This window comes from Wolffia australiana, chromosome 11 (genome assembly GCF_029677425.1).
Source record: "Wolffia australiana isolate 7733 chromosome 11, ASM2967742v1".
Taxonomy (NCBI): Eukaryota; Viridiplantae; Streptophyta; class Magnoliopsida; order Alismatales; family Araceae; genus Wolffia; species Wolffia australiana.
Genome location: NC_135845.1, coordinates 9,075,001 through 9,095,953, shown reverse-complemented (window position 1 = coordinate 9,095,953; position 20,953 = coordinate 9,075,001). Strand labels below are relative to the sequence as shown.

At 43.0% G+C, this 20,953-nt stretch overlaps 1 protein-coding gene across 2 annotated transcripts; it reads left to right on the top strand.

Annotated features, from left to right (window-relative positions):
* The first annotated feature begins 1,461 nt into the window (after positions 1 to 1,461).
* LOC144709586 (Peptidase S41 family protein) lies at positions 1,462 to 18,379 on the top strand. Of its 2 annotated transcripts, none has more exons than XM_078583161.1 (13): positions 1,462 to 1,924; positions 2,671 to 2,790; positions 3,352 to 3,489; positions 13,615 to 13,719; positions 13,803 to 13,971; positions 14,178 to 14,254; positions 15,336 to 15,380; positions 15,799 to 15,882; positions 17,379 to 17,417; positions 17,504 to 17,566; positions 17,639 to 17,768; positions 17,852 to 17,910; positions 18,150 to 18,379. In XM_078583161.1, exons 1-12 carry the CDS (start codon positions 1,475 to 1,477, stop codon positions 17,905 to 17,907), a joined length of 1,476 nt encoding a protein of 491 aa, XP_078439287.1. In that variant the 5' UTR covers positions 1,462 to 1,474; the 3' UTR covers positions 17,908 to 17,910; positions 18,150 to 18,379. The 2 variants fall into 2 exon arrangements, with proteins under 2 accessions (XP_078439287.1, XP_078439286.1); XM_078583160.1 differs by having other exon boundaries at positions 15,294 to 15,380.
* The last annotated feature ends 2,574 nt before the right edge of the window (positions 18,380 to 20,953 follow it).

Here is a 20,953-nt window from a genome sequence, read left to right as displayed (position 1 = left end):
AAAAAAATACGTATAAATATAAAATACGTATAAATATATATTTTGACTCAGAAAAATCATATCTTTCCAAAATTATTATCAAACAATTCCAGAAAAATCATGTTCTGTTTCAAAAGTTATATTCTTTTAGAATATATTGTTAGCAAAATCCTAAGAAATGCAGAAATTTCAAAAATTTGTTCTAAAAATAGATTTAATCATTTTAAGCTTGATAACATGCAAATATGAGTAATTTAATGCATAAAGACACATAAATGTAATAATACGAGGGACCATAGGCGTTGGTTTGTTCTTTCATGTAGATTTTATGTAACCTTCGGAACCTAGCACAGCTCCACTAAGCCAAAAGGAAAGAACCGTCGGGGCAGACAATAGAGTACAACCAAGAGGCTTTCACGGTCTGTAAATGTGAAATTCCGTCCTCTGAAGTGCACTCATAGTTTTGTTTTAATCTCCTAAAGTGGCTCCTTATCCATAAATTGAGGACAAGATTGTGCTGAGTTGCTCTAGGGGTGTCAACACAAATTTTACTAACACGAAGGACCCACCGCGTTGGTTTGTTCTTTCCTGCACATTTTTCGTAACCTTTGGAAGCTAGAACAGCCCCACTGAGCCAAGAGGAAAGAGCAATAGAGTATAACCAAGCTGCTTTCACCATCCGTAAAAGGTGACGAAGTGAATTCAGTCATCTATATAACTGAGAGTTCTGTTTCACTAGCTCCTAAAGTTGTGCCTTACCTTTAAGTTGATGCTAGATGGGTTTGGTAACAAGATTGAACCGAGGCCCACCCCCCTTACCCAGCAATTGCAATTGTAGTTAGCCCACCCGGCAGCCGATACAATATAACCAAGAGGCTTTCGTTGTGCGCAAACGTGACAGAGTAAAGACTGTACTCCAAAGTGCACGAAGAGTTTAGTTCTAACCTCTCCTAAAGTCACGCCTTAACCTTCATACTGATGCTAGGTGGGATTGGTAATAGGGAACAACACATCTGGGACGTGACGGCCTTGACGTGACGAGACGGATGACACACGATGATGGAAGGAGACATTACGACTATTTCATCACATCCATGTCCCATCACACATCCCAGGTTTTTGAAAAAATTCATCACATTCCTGTCACGCGTCACCGTCACAGGTGACGAAAATTCAAAGCTCAGTTCTTTTTCTCTCGTAAGGAGATAATTTTATAATTTTTTTTGCGTCTTTTCAATGTTTTTACGAATCCGTCACCAACATCGTCATCGGTGACGTCCATCCCATCACGTCACCCGTCCGAGAACCTCTGTCATCGTCACATATATTTCGTCACTGTCATTGTCACGGCTAAGAATTTTGTCATCCGTCATCGTGACGTCACAGTGACGTGTGACGTGATGGATGACGTGGCCGAGGCCCGGCCGGCCTTTCTCGTTCGTCTATAAATACCTCCACCACAACCATCCCAATTTTGCTGAAATTGGAGCTGAGCATGAAGGGGGCGCCTTCTTCAGCCCCATGCCGCCGGCCGGCGGCGCCGCTGCTGCCCACGGCGGCTGGGCGGGCGACGGCGACCTCTCGCTCTTCCAATCGAGTTCGGAAAATTCAAATTTCGTGTTCTTCTTGCCGGCGCAGCGAAGAATTGGTGAATCCTTTGCGATGGCCCGTGCTAGAAGCTGTTCGTCATGGCGTGGCTGGGGCTGCGATTTGTTTTTCCCTAATTACTTCGTCTCTTGGATCGCCTCCGGCGGTAATGGCTGATGCGGTGTTGGATTCGTCGGTTCCTCAGCAGTGCGCCGAGCAGGAGCCGCGGGAACGGTTGTTTGAGGAGAGGAGCTCAACGGAGGTGACGAATGAGGAGATTGTGGAAGAGGCGTGGGAAGTTGTGAACGATAGCTTCCTGGACGCGGAGAACCGGGGATGGTCTCCGGAGAAATGGATGGTGAGGGATTGGTTTAGAAGTACTGTCGGATTTCTGAAGTTTGGCCGCGTATTGTTGAATTGCGAAATAGGCAAGTGTCATGTGCTGTTGTCTTAGTTTTTTAATAAATAAAGGTTCTCTGGTGGGGTTGATGTTGCCGTTCTCGAGCGATCTTTCCTCTAATATATTAAAAAATTTAATTAAAGGTTCTCTCGTGAAGTTTATTTACAATGAACCTCCGATCATTTACTTCATGATGAGAACCACGCCCATCATAAACTTATGCACTAGAAAAGCCATCTTTTCCAGGATCAGACTCTATCCAGTCTGACATTTTTACGTAGTATTCTTCCATGAATCAAATTTTAAAATTTTTTAAATGCATCCAGTTGAGAAGTTCTGTTTTACCCTCTAGCTGTGTCGTTCCTTATACTTTTTGGGGTACCCTGTGACACTTGTCTTTTCGGCAAATAAGCATCAGTTGGCTTTACTTGTCATTCATAATTCAATGATATTTTTGGGATTAATATTTCGTTGTTTGTATTTCCATATAAATGGTCTCATATATACATTATTCTTCTCGCTAAATCATAAATTGGTTGTGAGAGCGATCATCCAAGTTGATCTCAAAGGCCTTCCTTTCTTTCTGGCCTCTGGGTTGGCATTATGCTGATGTCATCGCCTGTACAAAAAACGTTACTATGCTTATTTTCGCAGGGAGGTCCCTTATGAAGTTTTTCATTATATTCTTATGGTTCCTGTCTCAGAAAAGGAGAAATGATGTATTGAGCAGTCCGATTCCTTCAAGATCAAGAGCACATGATACTATTCGGAATATGTTGACCAGCTTGGGTGACTCATATACTCGGTTTCTTACTACCACGGAGGTACTTAACATTCTTTTTTTCTTTCAAATTATCCTGAAAAGAGAGGTCTATTCTAAACCTATCCATTGACGGAGAGTGCATTGCTCGAGTTAAGGGTTGAAACATTCCTCACTTTTTCTTTCACTAGAACGGGGTGACATTTAAAAGTTTTAATGCTTGGGTGAAGTCAAAGAGTCTTGTCACATTAATAGATGGGCAAAGATCACTATTAGAAATGTATTCTTAATTTATGAAGAAATTTAATGACTTGGTTCACGAAGAAGAGGTATCATTCTTCAAGAACCACTGAGCAATATGCTATGTAGATTGTTCTCAGCTTAACTGTAGACATATCTGTTTGTGACTTAACTACCCAATGAGCTTTTTGGCGTCTGTTTGGTAAAAATCTAGACGAAGCTTTGTCCTGCACGACTTAGGTTTGATAAAAATCTGTACACTGATTCTGCACTTTTCCCTTAACTTTCATGATACGCTTCGAAAGCATAATTTGTCCTCATTTTTTCATTACTTTTTTTAACTGTGCTTTAATTCTTTCTTCATGGAACAAATTTTTGGTGAAAGTTTTCGAAGATGGCGAGATATGACTTGACTGGAATTGGTATAAACTTGCGTGAGATTCCTGATGCCTCTGGTGTTATCAGAGTGAAGGTACTGGGCATAGTTCTTGATGGTCCTGCCTATTTGTCCGGAATTAGACAGGTATCACTGCCTCCATCTAATTATTATTTTATTTTTTTATTATTTAACGGTTGAATGCTATATCATTAAGTCAGTCTGATTAAGAGAACAAATCTTGTAGGAACAAGTTGTGGTGCTAGGAAGAAAGGGTTAGAACTAGCAAGATTCTGTCACCTTTGGCAAAATTAGGGTTCAAATTGATATTTTCCTTCAAACGTCTACATTTAAAAAGAAAATATCATTTTATTGTATGCTGATCTCGGGGAAAAACTTGTGATGTTGTGATATTTCCCTGTGATCGATATAGTATGTTAAAATCCATAAGTAAGCGAAAGAAAAATCAAAGAAATGCGGCGGAAGAAAAATGAGGGAGGAGAAAGTGGAGTGGCTGGGAATCAAGAGGAACCCACTGCCCTGCGATGAGGGCTGACAGGGAGAGAGAAATTCCAAAACTCAAGACTTAGATTCACCATCGTTAAATAGAGATAAGGACCCCAACAGACAAATTACAAAGCTTGGTGGTGAAACTATGATGAAGAAACGAAACAACACTACATATAAACTCTACTGATGACCAAAACGAAGTTGCCAGTGGCGCAATCACAGTATCCAGTGCAGTCCAAATGAAGGGGTGCAGAGGAGAATTGCAGGAAGAAGCAAGAGGAAGATGAAAAAGCTCCCGAGAGGAGCTCACATGCGGCTGGGACAAAAAAATGTCCTGACCACAATATCTGATCTGGTCCATTGAACGTGCTTTTGATAAGAATGTCTGCTACCTGATGTGCTCATTGAACATACTCCATGTGGATTATCCTGGAATCAATTTTATCCTGGATGAAGCGTTGGTCAATTTGAACATGCTTTGTTCTATTGTTATGCATTGGCTTGTGGGCAATATGAATAGCTGACTTACTGTCACAATAAAGTACTGTAGGGCTATCGTGAGCTACAATCAGGTCTTGCAGAATTCCTCTGACCCATAAGATCTTCTCAATTCTATTCGCCAAAGATCTAATCTCTGTCTCAGCACTGGACCACCACGACCTTCTGCTTGTTACTTTGGCTCGTTGCTCGACTTCTTCCCCACTTGCAGTATCATGTAGTTGACCGGTGTTCAAATACAAATCCTTCAGAGTATGCATCAGTGTAACCTTCCATAACCGGCTTCCTACTTTAGCGAAGTACCAAATCATGATTGTCTATCCCCTTCAAATATGGCCTAAAGCTCATTATGTGCTACTTGCATACAAGGTTCTAGAGGGCATTGCATAAACTGGCTCCTGGAACCAATAATGCATATTGCTGACGATTCTTTTCTTCCAGAATAATATGAGTCACCTCTTCAAGGTACAGTACTTTCTCACGATTGAGGAGCTGGCTCCTCAGAGCTTCTTATTTACTATTCTGGCCATCAGAAACTTGTATGAACGATTAGTTATCGTATAATTCCATGTCATGGACTCTTAGTCAGGAATTGGTTGCTAATGATCAATTGCTCGCCAGATGGCCTAAAGCTCATTCACATGCTCCATGACTGTCATCTCACCTTCAAAGTACAAGTTCATTCACTCTCCATTTGTGATTCTTCCTGTTGCAATTTTTATGTTAATGATCCTAAATTTTATTTGCTCTGATACCATGCCACTGATGGTGGAAGGAAGAACAATCTTACTTTTTCTTTTCACGTAAAGGGTTTCCCTTTAGTGTTTCTAGGGCTCCAATGTGGACCACGCTTATTGAGTGTCCTTACCAGGCCTTCTAAGAAGACCTTTACTCATTTACCTCATAAGGTTACTCACACTAAAGAAAAATTATAGGGAATAGAATAAAGGAACAAAAAACAAGAATACACAGCTCGGCTGACAGTTGATGTTGCAGCCTCCTCCCTTCAAGCATGAGCTCAACAAGTTTGCTCCAATGGAGCAAATTAGAGCTAACATACTTCACGTACTCTAGGATCCACTGATGCATCTAGGGACCCCTACTTGTCCCTGCTGGGTAAGTTGAAGAGCCCTTTCTTGTTCTTGTAGATAGATAATAAGTGATTTATCCATTGTCTCCTCCTACGGCACGTTCTACAGGGTTAACTTTAAGAGAAAGGAGGTCAAACCTACAGAGCATCTCCAGTGCTTACAGGTCACCTTGGATCACATGTTAACAATTTGACTCCCGCAAGAGATTTGGAAATTTATACAACACTTCTGATGTAGAGAAGTTTCTCATTTTTTTTGAATAAAAAAGAGGGAAGATCATCCAAAATCAGTGATCAACCCAAAATTAATAATAATATATATGATCATGAAAAATACATGACTGACCAGCCTAGCCTCTTCTCCTTCCTTCACTTCCTACTAAACCAGTAGGATATACATTGTGGAAGTTTCTCTTGCACCACCAGATGACAATTCTGCACAGTTTGCCACATCACCACTGGTCATTGATAACTCTTGTCACCATATCAGGTTGCTGCAGCTTGAGCGAAAAATGTGGTTGGTACTTGTCCATGTCAGTCAAGCACCCTGATGCTCTGGTACCAGGAATGCCGCCAGACTGCAGAGAAGACAAAACCCTAGACAACAGGGATGATGAAAAAAACTCTGACAGTTTCATTCATGTTGGACCTGGCTTAAATACCAGGTAATGGACAGACCATTTAGCCTACATCTGATAGAGTAAGTAACTCAACGATGCTTCTTGGCTGACAGATCCTCTGCACCTGATTGGAGGTAAATGGAAAGGTACAGAGAAGAGCTCACAGGGAGCAGAGACGGCAATTTTGCTCGATCATATTATTTGATGTTGTCCAATGAAGGTGTGCCCAGAAGACTCGCTGCAAGCCACCGCAAGAAGTAAGGAAGGAGTCAGAGAGGAGCTCATGGGGAACATATGGAAATTTGGCGTGATTGCATTGCCTGATACAGTGAATGAAGATGCACCGAGAAGATTCGCTGCAAGCCCCATCAGAAGATGGGAAAGCTCTGGAGAGGTGCTCACATGCAGCAGAGAGGGCTTTCACGAACCTTCTTCTCCCAGTGTTGGTGTGTCTGGCAATAGAGCTCACGATAGTGAGACAAGAGAGAACTAGGGTTGTACAAAGATTAGACTGAATCACCGTACTGGATACTTTGCCCCATACTTATGGGATTACAATCTGAGCCCTAAACTTATTGGGCCCAGTAAAATAAGAGAGAAGAAATGAGTTAAGGGCTTTAGCTGACACCCCCCTCGAGCTGGTGAATAGATGCTCCTGCTTCCCAGCTTGTCCAGAAGCTGGTTGAAGAATGACCATGCCAGTCCCTTTGTAAAGGTATCAGCTATCTGATCAGTTGCCTTTATGTGTGTAATGTGGACAGGTCCCTGATCCAATGTTTGTTTAGCTCAATTTGCATAGTTATGTCCTGTAGAACTGGATTATGGGGGATATCAATTGCTGATTTACTGTCACAGTACATAACTGTGGGCTTGTTCTGCTTCATTCAAAGCTCATTAAGAATACTTAGGATCCACAATGTCTCAATGATACTTTTAACCAATGCTCTGTACTCAGCCTCGGCACTAGACAATGAGATCTCTAACTGTTTCTAACTTCTCCTGGTAATTACATTTCCCCCCAGCAATGTGCAAAGGTTTGATGTTGACCTTCTATCAATGGCAAAGCCGGCCCAATCAGCATCAGTATACACTTCTGCGTCTATTCCCTTCTGGGAGTGATAATATAAAGCGTGACCTGTGGATCCCTTCAAATATGCCAAGACCTTGTTGGCAGCATCTAGAGGGGCCTTTCTGGGGCTGTCCATGAGCCTGCTTAGCAGCCCAACTGCAAATGGAATATCAGGTTTGTGTGGTTTAAGTAAATAAGCTTCCCAATCAATCTCTGATATTGTCCTCTGCGTTCGAGGGTTCATCGTCACAGCGGCCTAACCTTAGATTAGGATCAATAGGCATGAGAGAGGTTTTGCACCCACTCATCTTGGTCTCCCTTAGAAGATCAAGAACATATTTGTGTTGTGAGATGAATATACCTTGTGAGGAGTGGGCGACCTCAATACCCAGAAAATATTGCAAATTCCTTGTCGCACTTTAATTTCAAACAACTCTGACAATCAGTTGCTCAAGGTTTGGTTCCCAGCATTGTCGTCACTTATGATGATAATATCATCAACATACACCAGTAGGATTGAGATTCTCTCAGAGTTGGACTGCTTCATGAATAAAGTGTGACCTCCATTACTCGGGCTGTAACCCATCTCTTTCAGGCTGCTGGGAAATTTTCCAAGCCAGGCTCCTGTAGGCTGTTTAAGACATGATATAGATTTTTTCAATTTGCAGACTTTCTGACCAGACTCCGAATCTACTTTTCACATCACTTCAGCTAGATAGTATCAGGGAGGAAGCTGCATGTAGATCTCTTCATCTAGATCGTCATGGAGGAATCTATTTTTCACATCGTACTGTGATTGTGTCCATCCCAACTTGCTGCTAGAGCAATTAATATACGAACTGTGTTGAGATTAGCCAGCGGTGCAAATGTCTCTCTGTAATCAATCCTGTAGCCTTTGGCTACTAACCTGGCTTTATAATGTTCCAGGTTACCTTCTGCTTTATACTTCACAGTGAACACCCATCTGCACCTGTTGGCTTGGTTGACCTAACCCTAGGTCGTGAGACAAGGCGGGAGAGAGGAAGAGCAGAATAGAAAAAAGAACAACTTCTTGAACCCTAATGTTTTCCCATGTACTCTTTTTAGTAAGGGGTACACGGATTGGGTACAGTTAATGGGCCCATTACTTATTACACTGGTGGGGCCCACTACTCATTAAGTAATACAAAACAAAATAAAAGAAAGAAGACTTCTCCAGTTAACAACACCCCACAGGACGTTTACCTGGTGGGGCTGCCACTATCTCCCATGTTTTATTATTCTCTAGGGCTTCCATCTCAATGTCCATAGCTTCCTTCCAGTTCTCACCCTTGATGGCATCCTCGTGTGTCCTTGGAATAGACACAGCATCGAGCGATGTAATGAAGATTTGATAATTGGGTCCTAGTTTGCAATAGCTCACCATGTTAGGGAGAGGATACATGATGCTGTGTGCACAATGCTTTCTCTCTTTATCTTTTTGCAATTGGCCAGCCACTGTTATCCACCTCTATAGTAGTTGGTTGATCTAGAGAAAAATTGGACTCTCCCTCTGTTCTGGCTGTAACTTCGTCACTCTCATCTGCTGAACCCAGAGTTATTGGGCCTGCTTCCAGTTCCAGCTTGTCTTGTTGATCGCCATACTGGAGACTTGAGTCTTGTTACGGTGCAACCTGCAGATATTCCAGCGGCGTAAAATATTGAAGTGCCATGCCTGCACTGTGTTCTAGGCTCCAGCAAACCTGTAGGTTCACCTGCTCTCCGTTGGTGCTTGAAGAAGCTCTCATGCTTGTCAAACGTAACATGAGCAAAAAATAAAACATTTCCTTCGCTCAGGATGCAAGCACTTGTACCCCATTTTTATGAGTGAAAACCCACAAACACATACCGCACAACTTGAAGACTGAATTTATCACTTTTACCATGAACACATACAAACTCTGTGCAGCCGAATATCCAGGGTTTCAAATCAGTTTTACAATGCATGTGAGGATAAAACTTCATCATGAGATTGTTACTGTTCCCATGAAAAAATATGCAAGGAAGAAGCGACACAATGAAAATATAGAAGGGGGACTGTCATGTGCAGTAGCTCGTGACAATTAAAGAAGTTGTAACTAACTTCCTGTGTGGATGGGAAGTATGAATAAAGGGGAAGATCTTTTCCTGACTTTGAAAGGGGGATGCAAGGGAGCTTTGCTGCATGCGGTGGGAGCTCTGAGCATGGAGTCTCAAGACGGGGGATTCATCGGCGATCAGGAAGCATAGGAGGATTATTCGTATGGGTGGAGATATAAGCGGCGTATCAAGTAAGAATTTCTTCTTGAAAACTATATTTGAACCTTTGGGGGGTTATATCAGAGATCAACAGGGTTATCATGTCCCAGAGGCTCTTAGGTACTTCATAATGCAGAAGTAATGCTTGAGCTGTAATGGTCATATGACCTATTCTTCTCTCGGCTAGCCCATTCTGCTGCAGAGTATACACACATGGGGATTTATGTATCACTCCTCTTTTCAAAGAAGGATGACAGAGTTTTATTGAAGAAATCCTTGACATTATCTGAATGCAGCCGCTTAATGGAGGTAACAACTTGATACTTCACCATCCGAAAGACCAAACTACCTCTTACAGGCAAAATGAGAGAATAATGGGCTGAATGACGAAAATGTCTCTAAATACTATGGCATATCTAGGGCCATATCATATTCCCTCTTCTATATGATACCCTGGTGCAGCTTGCAGTCGGGGGAGGTTCAATTTTGGGCAATGGTGGGTCTGATTCAGGCCCCAAATTTGAACTGCTTATCGCTCCAATTGTTTAGAGTGTTTGAATTTTGCTCATTTTTGGCAAAATTTGATTCTAATATCCCTACTAATCCTTCACATTTGGGGCTCAGTACGTCAGCGTAGGTATCTTTAGAGCACTGTAATTGTTAGATGCCGCATGGAGATCTATTGATGATAAAAAAAGAAGAGAGAAGAAGAGGAACAAGATAAGAAGCAAGAATGACTTAAACCTGAAGAGTTTCCAACTACAGAAACCGTTGCCCTCATGATGGCAAGACAACATAATTGTGTGAAGAACCTCAATGATCATTCATCTCATGTCTGTCAAATGTCTTTAAAAGAGGTATATATAACCCAAGGATTATTGAAGGATATGTTAGCCCCCCCCAAGGCTCAGTGTGTGACTTGTCTTCTGTGGTAAGTCTTGGAACGACCCTATCAGTAATCCATGAAACAGAGCTTAGATTTTTGTATTATATGATGCAATTCTGTTGGAGTTTGTTATTTTCATTTATATTTGTTGATTTTTGCCAGCGTCTCATGATCCATTTACCTTTTTATATTATATGGAATCCAATAAATGTCATTTTCTGACGTCAAATGTGCTCTGGGGGATGACCTGACCCCTTGCTGGCCCACCTCGTGATGCCTTCATTCTCATAGGCTCTCCCATTTTCTCGGTGGATACAATTTGTTGAAAAAGATAGAACTTTGTTACTTAGAAAAAGAAGGGATACATGCCCATATATAGAGCTGAGAGAGAGAGTATTGGAGATTTATAAATGTGGGATTAAGAGAGGGAACCCTTAGTGGGCTAAGGTCTAGTGGACCTAATAGGCCACACCACCTATTTCCCAACACTCCCCCGCAAGCTGGAGCGTGGATGCTCGTCATCTACGCCCAGATTGTGATGTAGTAGGAGGCGGTGTAGAGCGTGGAGCAGGATGGCCGGAAAGATGGCAGAGGATGGCTGGAGGCTGAAGACGGTTGAAAAAGAGAAGATGGCCGAGGCGGTGGGGGCACCAGGAGGCAGCCGGAGGCATCCGAGGTTGCTGAGGCGACTGAGGCAGCCGTAGGCGTCGAAGGCGGCCGAAGGCAGGGGGGGGCAGAGGAGGGAGCCCGAGGGAAACCGAGGCAGCTGAGGCAACTGAGGCATCTGGTGGAAACCGAGGCGACGAGGCCGCCGGAGGCTGCTGAGGCAGCCGAGGCAGTCGGTGTTGGCCGGAGGTGACCGAGGCAGCTGAGGCAACCGAGGCATCCGGTGGAAACCGAGGCGACGAAGCCACCGGAGGCTGCTGAGGCAGCCGAGGCAGTCGGTGGTGGCCGGAGGTGACCGAGGCAGCTGAGACTGCCGAGGTAGAGCTGAGGATGGCCGATGAGGGCCGTCCAAGCTAGGGCGGCAAAAGACGGCCGGAGATGGCCAGTGACAGCCGGAGACGACCCGACGGCCGGAGACGGCCAGTGACTGCCGGAGACGGCCCGACGGCTGGAGAAGGACCGAAGGCCGGAGAGGGTCGGTGACGACCGGAGGCGGCTGGTGCAGCGGTAGGCGCCGGAGTCGGCCAAAGGCAGCGGAGGGCGGTGGAGGGAGCCCGAGGCAGCCGAGGCGACCGGAGGCGGCAGAGGCGGCTGAAGAAGCCTGAGGGGACCGAGGCAGCCGGAGGAAGCCCAAGGGCAACCGAGGCGGCCGGAGGCACCCAAGGCAGACGTAGGTGCCAGAGGTGGCTGAAGAAGCCTGAGGGGACCGAGGCAGCCGGAGGAAGCCTGAGGGCAACCGAGTCGGCCGGAGTTGGCGGAGGGCGGTGGAGGGAGCCCGAGGCATCCGAGGCGACCGGAGGCGGCCGAGGCGGCTGAAGAAGCCTGAGGGAACCGAGGCAGCTTGGAGGAAGCCTGAGGGCAACCGAGACGGCCAGAGGCACCCAAGGCAGCCGTAGGCGCCAGAGGCGGCGGAAGAAGCCTGAGGGGACCGAGGCAGCCGGAGGAAGCCCGAGGGCAACCGAGGCGGCCGGAGGCCCGAGGCAGCCGTCGGCGCCGGAGGCGGCGGAAGAAGCCTGGGAGCGCCGTGGGACAGAGATCGCCCGAGGGATGCAGATCGCACGCAGGAGATCGCCAGAGATGATTCGGGAAAGGCCGCCGGCAGGGCAGCCGGTGCGACCGGCAGGGCGGCCGGCAAGGGCGGCCGGCAGGATGGACGGCCGGAGGGCATCCGGAGGGCTGCTGGAGGATGAGATGCAGATGCCCGGCGATGGGCGGAGATGGCCGATATGGGCAGAGATGGACTGCGACGGACGGAGAAGATAGGCAATGCGCGGAGATGACCGGCGAGTCGGCGACGGGTGGAGATGGCCAGATGCGCGGAGGTTGGAGAGGTCGCCGGAGAGAGAAAATGCCGACGATGAGGATGACGTATTTGATGATGGAGGAAAGTGTTGCCGATGTGGTAGAGATGTCGCCGGAGAAGACATCGCCACTGAGGAGGAGCTGACGCCCGATGGAGATACTCCGATGGAGAGTGGAATGATATTCGCCCTCTTCCCCGCGAGCTTGCGAGCGGGGATTCAGGCGAATCTTCAGAGAGATGGTTGCCGACGACGAGATGATCGGTGATGAGTGGAGATGGCAGCGGGCTCACGGAGAGGTTGGCTAGCGAGTGAAGATGGTGACTCACGGATGAGAGGTCGCCGCCAGATCTGAAGAGGGAGACGCCACCACCGTATTTGGAGAGGACGATGGCGCTGCCGTTCAATCGCTGCCGATGGAGATGATTGGATGAGGCCGGCGATGATGAAATGATGCCGACGTAGAGATTGCCAGGGAGATGGATCATCGGGGAGATGCAGGATGGGGAGAGATCTTCGCCGGGGAGGAGTGATCGCCGACCCGAAAGAAGAGGCCATAGCCAATAGGTCAGCGCCGGTTGGAGTTGCAGTCGCCGGGAGGAGACGCCGCCTGATAGGTCGCCGCCGCCAATTGGAGCCGCCGATGCTGATGAGGGCGTCTCCGGAAAGGATCGCCACCGATCTGGATGGAAATGCCTCCAGAGATGATGCAGGTTGGCGGCCGGAGAAGATGCAGCGTCACCAAGATGTGGAGATCGCGCGCAGGAGAGAGACATCGCGTGCAGGAGAGAGAGATCGCACGCATGAGATGATTTCACCGGAAAGTTGATGCGCCACCGGAGATGCAGGGGATAGCGCGCAGGAGAGAGAATCGCACGCATGAGAGAGAAATTGCCAGAAGGAGTTGCCGAAGAGATGCGCCTCCGAGAGATGATGCAGGGCGGAAGAGGGAGAACCTCCGCCGCCCTGGTGCCGATGCGGAAGAGGAGCCCTAGGTCATCAACCTAGGCTCTGATACCATGTTGAAGAAGATAGAACTTTGTTACTTAGAAAAAGAAGGGATACATGCCCATATATAGGGCTGAGAGAGAGTATTGGAGATTTATAAATGTGGGATTAAGAGAGGGAACCCTTAGTGGGATAAGGTCTAGTGGACCTAATAGGCCACACCACCTATTTCCCAACACAATTAAAAAAAGATTTTTGATGACTCGGAAAAATATTTTCAATACTGAAGGTTGATATTGATTTTAAATTAATTCTGGATACTTGGGAGGAGCAGCATGATGCAAAATTTGTCATGTGGCCATTCTCGGCTTTATTAAAAATGAAAAATCTTCTTTATTTTTAAATTTCAGATCAAAATTTTTTGACAGGGGGATGCAATATTGTCCGTCAATGGAGAAGATGTCAATGGTAAATCAGCTTTTGAAGTTTCGTCCCTACTGCAGGAAACCAGTGGGACTTTTGTCACCTTAAAGGTCATATTACATAAGCTTCACTTGTTTTCCATGGGTGGTTCTTCGTGTTAGGTAGCAATCTTTTCTTAATTATTCTGTTACAGGTTCAACACGGAGATTGTGGTGAGGCACATTTGTTCAGGGTCAAGCGACAGTCTGTTGCCCAAACTCCTGTTTTCTATAGATTGGAGCGAATTGAAAGTGAAGATAAAAATATTGGTTATGTCCAGTTGAAGGAGTTCAATGCATTAGCAAAGAAAGACTTAGTAATAGGTCTGTGGATCGATTACATATTATCTCTCTCTCGAATCATTTTGAATGTGAGATCTGCTATTCTTATGCACCTCTCTCTTGCTTTTGAAGACCTTGCTGATATTTCAGATGAAATAATATTTTTCTTTCTTTTAGTTCCATTCTGCATAGAGCAAGATATTACTCGTCCCTCTTCAGTGATGAGAAATTTTTTTACACTATTACAGCAATGAAGCGTCTTGAAGAAGCGGGGGTTTCTTGCTTGGTTTTGGACTTGAGAGATAATCGTGGTGGATTAGTTCAGGTCCATACATTTCTAATTTTTTCAGCTAATTTAGCTTCACTAAAGTTTTTGAAAAGTATGTTTTTAAATATGAGTTTATGAAAGATTTCAAGCGGGTTACCTTTAATAAATCATAACAACATTCCACTTATAAAGCACCGTGTTGTCATTTACGCTGCTAAAAATAGAAAACAAACATAAATGTCTGCCTGCTATCTGATACGAACCTTGTGCTAGGTTCGGATCAGAAGGAGAAGAAGACGTGGCAAAGTAGGGAATTCCCGGGGAAGAGGTGAAACGGAAAGGGTATGGGAGGAGGCTGAGCAGGGGAGGTAGGGATCGTCTGGGGACGAGCCGCCTGAGGACGCGGTGATGCAGAGGCGATCGCGAGGACGGGGATCGTGGAGGGAGATGGAGCATGGATGTAGGAGAGACGAGAGGGGAGGAGAAACCAATAGTCACTTACGAACCAATATCCAAGTCTGCCAGGGGGAGGGCTGCGCTATTTAAAGGAACAGAAAAGGAAAACATGACAATAATGCTGTTACGATCCCCATGGAGATCGAACAAAATCAAGAAAAGGGACGAGGGGTAGAGAGGAGAATAGGAGAGATGGAAGATGTAAGAGAGAAGAAGAGAGAACGATAGGAGAACAAACTCTCATGAACCTCTGAATTGGGAGTTCTTGCCCTCACGAAAGCCGGATTCAGCTACTCGTGCTAAGAAACCACAAGTTGATCTTTCATCAAAAGTCCTTCTAATGACCTTACAAGGGGGTATTTATAACCCTACGATTTCAAGAATCGGTTATTTCATCAGGACTCTAACAAATGCCCTCGACGCGGCCCGGGAACCTATCACTATCACGTGGAATGTAGATTTTATGGAGTATTTTTATTTTGAAATCATTATTTTGGTACTTTTAAATCTTTTCTTGTAATCTTTCATATCAGATCCATGGTAATGTATATGTTTAAATTTTCTTTCTATTTGAATGAAGGTATTTGGTCATTTTCAGAATTTAATGTCAATAGGAGTCTTTTATTTTGTTTGTTCACAGGTTGTGCCACCTTCTAATTTTGATGGTACTGCTGCTTTTCAGGCTGGCATTGAAATAGCAAAACTCTTTCTGGATAAAGGCCAGACGGTAATTTTTCTGTATTTTTTATCTATTTCACAAACATTATTTTTCCACTTTCCTTGAATCAGCTTTGCAGTTCTGAAAGAATCTACTTCAGAATTGATGTTTTGCTAATCATATAACCAAGAACCAAAAACTAGGGGACAAAATGGAACAAGTAACAAATAAGTGCCTTTATACAATCGTCACTGATTCATAAGTTGTCTTAGAAGATCTCCTACCCATCTTTGTGATTTGTCTTTAAAATAAATGTTTCTCTGTAAATATGTTTTGATTATGAGAGATCATACGGTAAATTCTTTTTGAGATACATAATTAATCTCAGCATTATGATGAACTTCGTGTCAGCAGAAGCTAAGATGATAATATAATGCTTGATCTATTTATTTGGCGACTGGTTGCTGAAAAATTCTCATAATTACAGGTTATTTACACAGTCGGCCGTGATCCTGAAGTCCAGAGAGCATTTGTTGCAGAAGAAGCCCCTGTTTTCACCTTGCCTCTAATTGTATGCAATACTTGGATTTCAGGTTATTCAGTAGTTTTTGGCTGTGTGCTTGGTTGAGTAATCTGAACCTGAACTTTTGGTTCACATACTTGACCTGACTAAGACGGTAGTCAGGTCAGATCTGCCAAGCCAACCTTGGGTTATCTAACCGACCTGACAAGAGGCAGTCGGGTCAGGTCAGATCTGCCATGGCAACCTTGAGTTATCTAACTGACCTGACAAGAGGGCAGTCGGGTCGGGTCTGTCGAATCAACCTTCGGTCGGCTAACCAGACTGGACCATTGGGTCAGCCTAACCTGACCAAACTCAGAGGGCAGGTCCGGGTTCAAGTCTACCTGGGGTCTGGTCAGGCCGGCCCAACCAAAGGTAGGCTTGACTTAGCTGAGTCTTGGAATCATATAGGGTTTAGGGGTTGAGTCTAACAAAGACTCTTGGGTCAGCCTAACACAACCGGACTAAGAGTGCGGGTCAGGGGTTGAGTCCACGTGAGTTCAGGTCAGGTCAGCTCAACTTGATCCTTGGGTCAGCCTGATAGGATCCTTGATAGGATCCTCAGTCTATTTAGGGGTAGTTTCGTCATGTTAGCCCATAGGGCCATTTCAGTCATTTGGCAATTATGTATTTCCTTTAAATAGGGATGCCCTCCCTTTAGGAGGGCAGCCAAGAAGTTATAAGAAGGAAGTGTTCTTGTCTCCCCTCTCCTCATCTAGGTCTGGTCTCTCTCTCTCCCTCAACGATCCCCTGCCCTCATGATCGTCTCTACCTCACCGCGTCTTCAGGCGGCTCGTCCTCGGCCGATCCCTACCCATTCTGCTCGGCCTCCTCTCTGATCCTTCCCGTTTCACCTCTCTACCCAGGAATTTCTACCTCACCTCGTCCTCTACCCTCCTTCCGATACGAGCCTAGATCCAGGATCGTATCACAGCCTAATTCGACCAGACTAAGAGGGCAGATGGGGGGTCAAGTCTACCTGGATCAGGTTGGATCAGCCCAACCAAGGGGGAGGCTCAACGTAGCTGAACTTTGGTTCAGCCTAACCCGACCTGACTATACCTGGGGTCGAGGATAGACTTGACTAAGCTGACCAGACCAAAAGGCCATGTCAAGGGTCAGGACCCTACCCGACCTCTTGACCTAGTTCATGCTTAACAGTACTCTGCTGTCTTGCAATAAATTGATCACACTTTATTTGTTTTTCCATCATAAAAATAATCTTGAATAGTTCGCATGTCTCACGCATGAAAAATCATTGCATTTTACGGGATGGAGCCTTTTGGGACGTAAGTGAATCTTTATCAGCTGAGAAAACTTTCTAAAGCAATCTTTCCTCAGAGGAGATATCTAGGAACTTAAATGAATGGCCGATCCAGGCATTTATTTAAGGTTCTGTAGAAATCCATAAGGGCAGGAGTGGAGGGAGAATAAACATTGGGAGAAGTTGGAAATTACCACAATATCCCTCCTAATAGGTACTAATGAGAATCCTTCTTCTGCAGGTTCTAGTGAATGGACAGACAGCCAGCGCAAGTGAAATCGTATGAAAATCTATTTTTCTTTATTCTCGTCTCGAAGAAAATTTGTCGCCTATTAGTTGAAACCGTGACCAGAAACTGGTGAACAGGTGGCTGCTGCTCTCCATGACAACTGCAGAGCTGTTCTTGTCGGGGATCAAACCTATGGCAAAGTAAAGACTCTAACATCACACTTTAATGAAATTGTGTTCCTGAATTCTTTTTCATGATTATGTTTCATGCAGGGATTGATTCAGTCTGTGTACGAGCTTCATGATGGATCAGGTATTGTTGTGACGATTGGAAAGTATGTCTCTCCAAAACACATGGATATAAATGGAAATGGGATTCGGCCAGATTTCTCTCGAATTCCCGGTAATAAATCTGTTTTTATTGGGATCCATTTTGGATTATATTCTGTTGATTATTAGTGTCATTGATTTGATTGAAAATGACAGCTTTGAGCAAAGTTACCCAGCTCATCTCAAAATGCAGCTTGGCCAGCAAAGCCTAAGTGGTATGCTCCATCTCCTGTTATTTTATTGGAAGTTTCCTCTGTAATTACTCTTTAATAATTAGTGAGACGATGCATTTCCAAAAACTAAAATGCATCCTAATAAATCATGCCAATTATAATTTACCACTTTCTAAATCTCGAGTCTCTATCACCTTTCTATCACTTAAAATTATTGCTTGGTTTAAGGATTCGTCCAATAAATCATTTAATATCTCAAAAGTCGCATTTCCTTGTTGAAGATCTTCAGCCGAGCCATCAACGAGAGTTGGCTGAGGAATGGAAGAGCAAATTGGCCAAGCTTCTCTGTATAATTTATAAATTTCATGGTAAGTCCTCTCTTCATTTTTGCTTATTTTTTTCTCCCGAGAAATTGAATATATTAAATTGAAAATTACATCAACCAAATTGTATCCCACATTTTTATAGCACAATTTTTTTTTAAAAATTCAATCTCTATCTTTGTACTGAACTCTACTTTCTAGAACTTAGTGGGGATATTTTTCTCTGGATTTCTAAATTGATAAGCTGCCTCTTTTTATGTCTTTTTTTTTCGAGTCATGTGTTTAAGAATTTATATACTCTCTTGAGTTTATGGATTTTATATGGCTATCTTTCACATCTCCATGAAATGAATATATTGCTCGATCATACTCTAAAACATTAAATTTTAACATCCTTCATTATGTTTTTAAAGTTGATTGTGCTCCTAGAGTTGAAATAGCAATATTCGGATTGATATATTCTCATGAGAAAGAAAAGAAAAAACAGTTATGTGATTATACAAACAATATAAATCAGAGGGAAATACAAGTTTCGCTGAATTGTGCACCAAGTTTTTGGCGGAGTTCTTGTCAGAAAATCTGTGTAAAAAATGTTGAATTTCTGAAATTTGGACGATTTTATATTTTTACCATAGGAAATTACATCTGTATTATTTCAATGAGGTTATTTTTATCATATGCACGAAAATCAGATAAATACATCATCATTATATGAAACAGTGCATGAAACAAATCCAAAATACACATCACCACTCTAATTAATCTTGATTTCATTTTAAAAAATCCTTTTTAAATATAAATCTACTAAAGCCCATTTTTTATCTAATACAAGTTAATATTAGAAATCAAGAAATCTGGAAATCATGAACTTGTGGCATCAGGAAATAAAAAATTCAATTCCTATGTATCGTGTAATTAACATTTTTCTGAAATTTATGATATTGGTGATTCCTCTCACCTTTCTGTTCTCTTAGGTCATAAATATATTATTCATCTATGAAATCTGTAAATTTCTCTACTTTATTGTTATATGTCTTTAAAGTGAAAGGATGGCTATTTTGACTGGAGGCCTTGCGAGAATATCGCTCGTAATTCTGAATGAAGTTTCCAATGAATATACCCATTTGACATTGGTGAAAATATGTTTTCATAACCGATGATTGTTAATAACACAATTAATGCTATCATACTAACACATGTTTATCATGTTAATATACATCTAAGTCCTGAATCTATGATGTTATTAATCATATTATTTAAATATTCCAAAATTTAACATGAATATGATTTTATGAATATTATATACTTTTTTCACTAAATTTGCTTGACCTTGAGCAAGTCAGACAATTTTATCCCTGATTTAAATAAAATGAGCTTAAATAACCTAAATGGTAATATTATTTATGGGGTGGAGAACTCTGTTGGGGATTGAAGTCAAATAATTTAGTGACCGGTCTAATATTATCATTTCTTGTTATTGGCATCAAAAGCAGTTAGAGGAGTGTGGGCCACATCTTGGATCCATCCACTAACCCCTAATTAGCCCTCGTGAATATGAGAACAAAATTGAACTTATGAGGCCAATCATAACAAAAAACGAACAAATTGGGAAATGATAAAAGGGCATTTTAGGACACATTGCGATGTATGAATATTTTATGCCTCTATCTTTCTTTCCCAAAATTTGTACATGCTCTAGCAGTGGATAGTCAACATGGCAAGACTTTCTAGGATCCTAGTTGGTCAGCCTGTTTGTTGTAACTATTGTGATATTTTTATAATTATTTCATCATCTAGCACAGGGAAAAACTTCATGATCCTTTAAAAATGAAGTATCCAAGTTGAGGAATAAGCATTGCTGATTGGATATACACTCATCATCATTTTAAAAATTTATATTCACATTGTCTCCATGATCATCAACCATTTCTTCCCTTTTTCCTCTCATTTTCTTATACGTTCTCTTTCTAACACCCTCTCTTACACTTTCTACCTTGATTTCCCCTCCAACCTTTTTTCTTCAATTACCCGTGCTTTTGTCATTGCAGCTGCTGCGCATAACTCCACACCAGCTGCTGGGACTCATGGACCTGCCAGAGAGTCAAAGTTCTTAAAATTTTGTCTGTATGGAAATGATCAATATAGATCCAGAATCCATGCAATCCCCTGACCCAGTATTCACAGACGACACAATAATTCATTCATTAAACGAATCTGATACAAGAAAAATAAAAAAAACTAAATATCTGTGCTAATACTCACCATTTATAATATTGGATGTAATAATATACAACATTAAAAATATTAAATGAAACTACGAAAAATACTCTCTAATATGTTTATTTATTAGTTCCCTATCGTCTTGAATATAAAGTCCATGTATTTTTTATGAAAGTCCAAAATTTTCCTAACAGTATATTTTTACGTTTTAAACCAACTTTAAAGGTTGAAGAGTTCAAAACTATAAAATCTGTCGCCCTGCCGATTGACTAAGTGGAATTTTTTTAAAAAAATACATGCTACTCGACAGAATCTTGACTTAGACAAACAAATACGTTCTAAATAATTAAACGATTAAAATGCCCTACAATGAACAGAACTCAACAAAGGTAAAGAAAAAAAGTATCAGCGTTCTCGTCCATACAGTATAACACAGGTCTCTGCGGACTAGGACGAGATGTCTTATGCTTTCCATACAAAATCTATGGACGATAAATGGGCCGATATATCTTCTGGTCACAAGTTTTATAATGATTATCTTC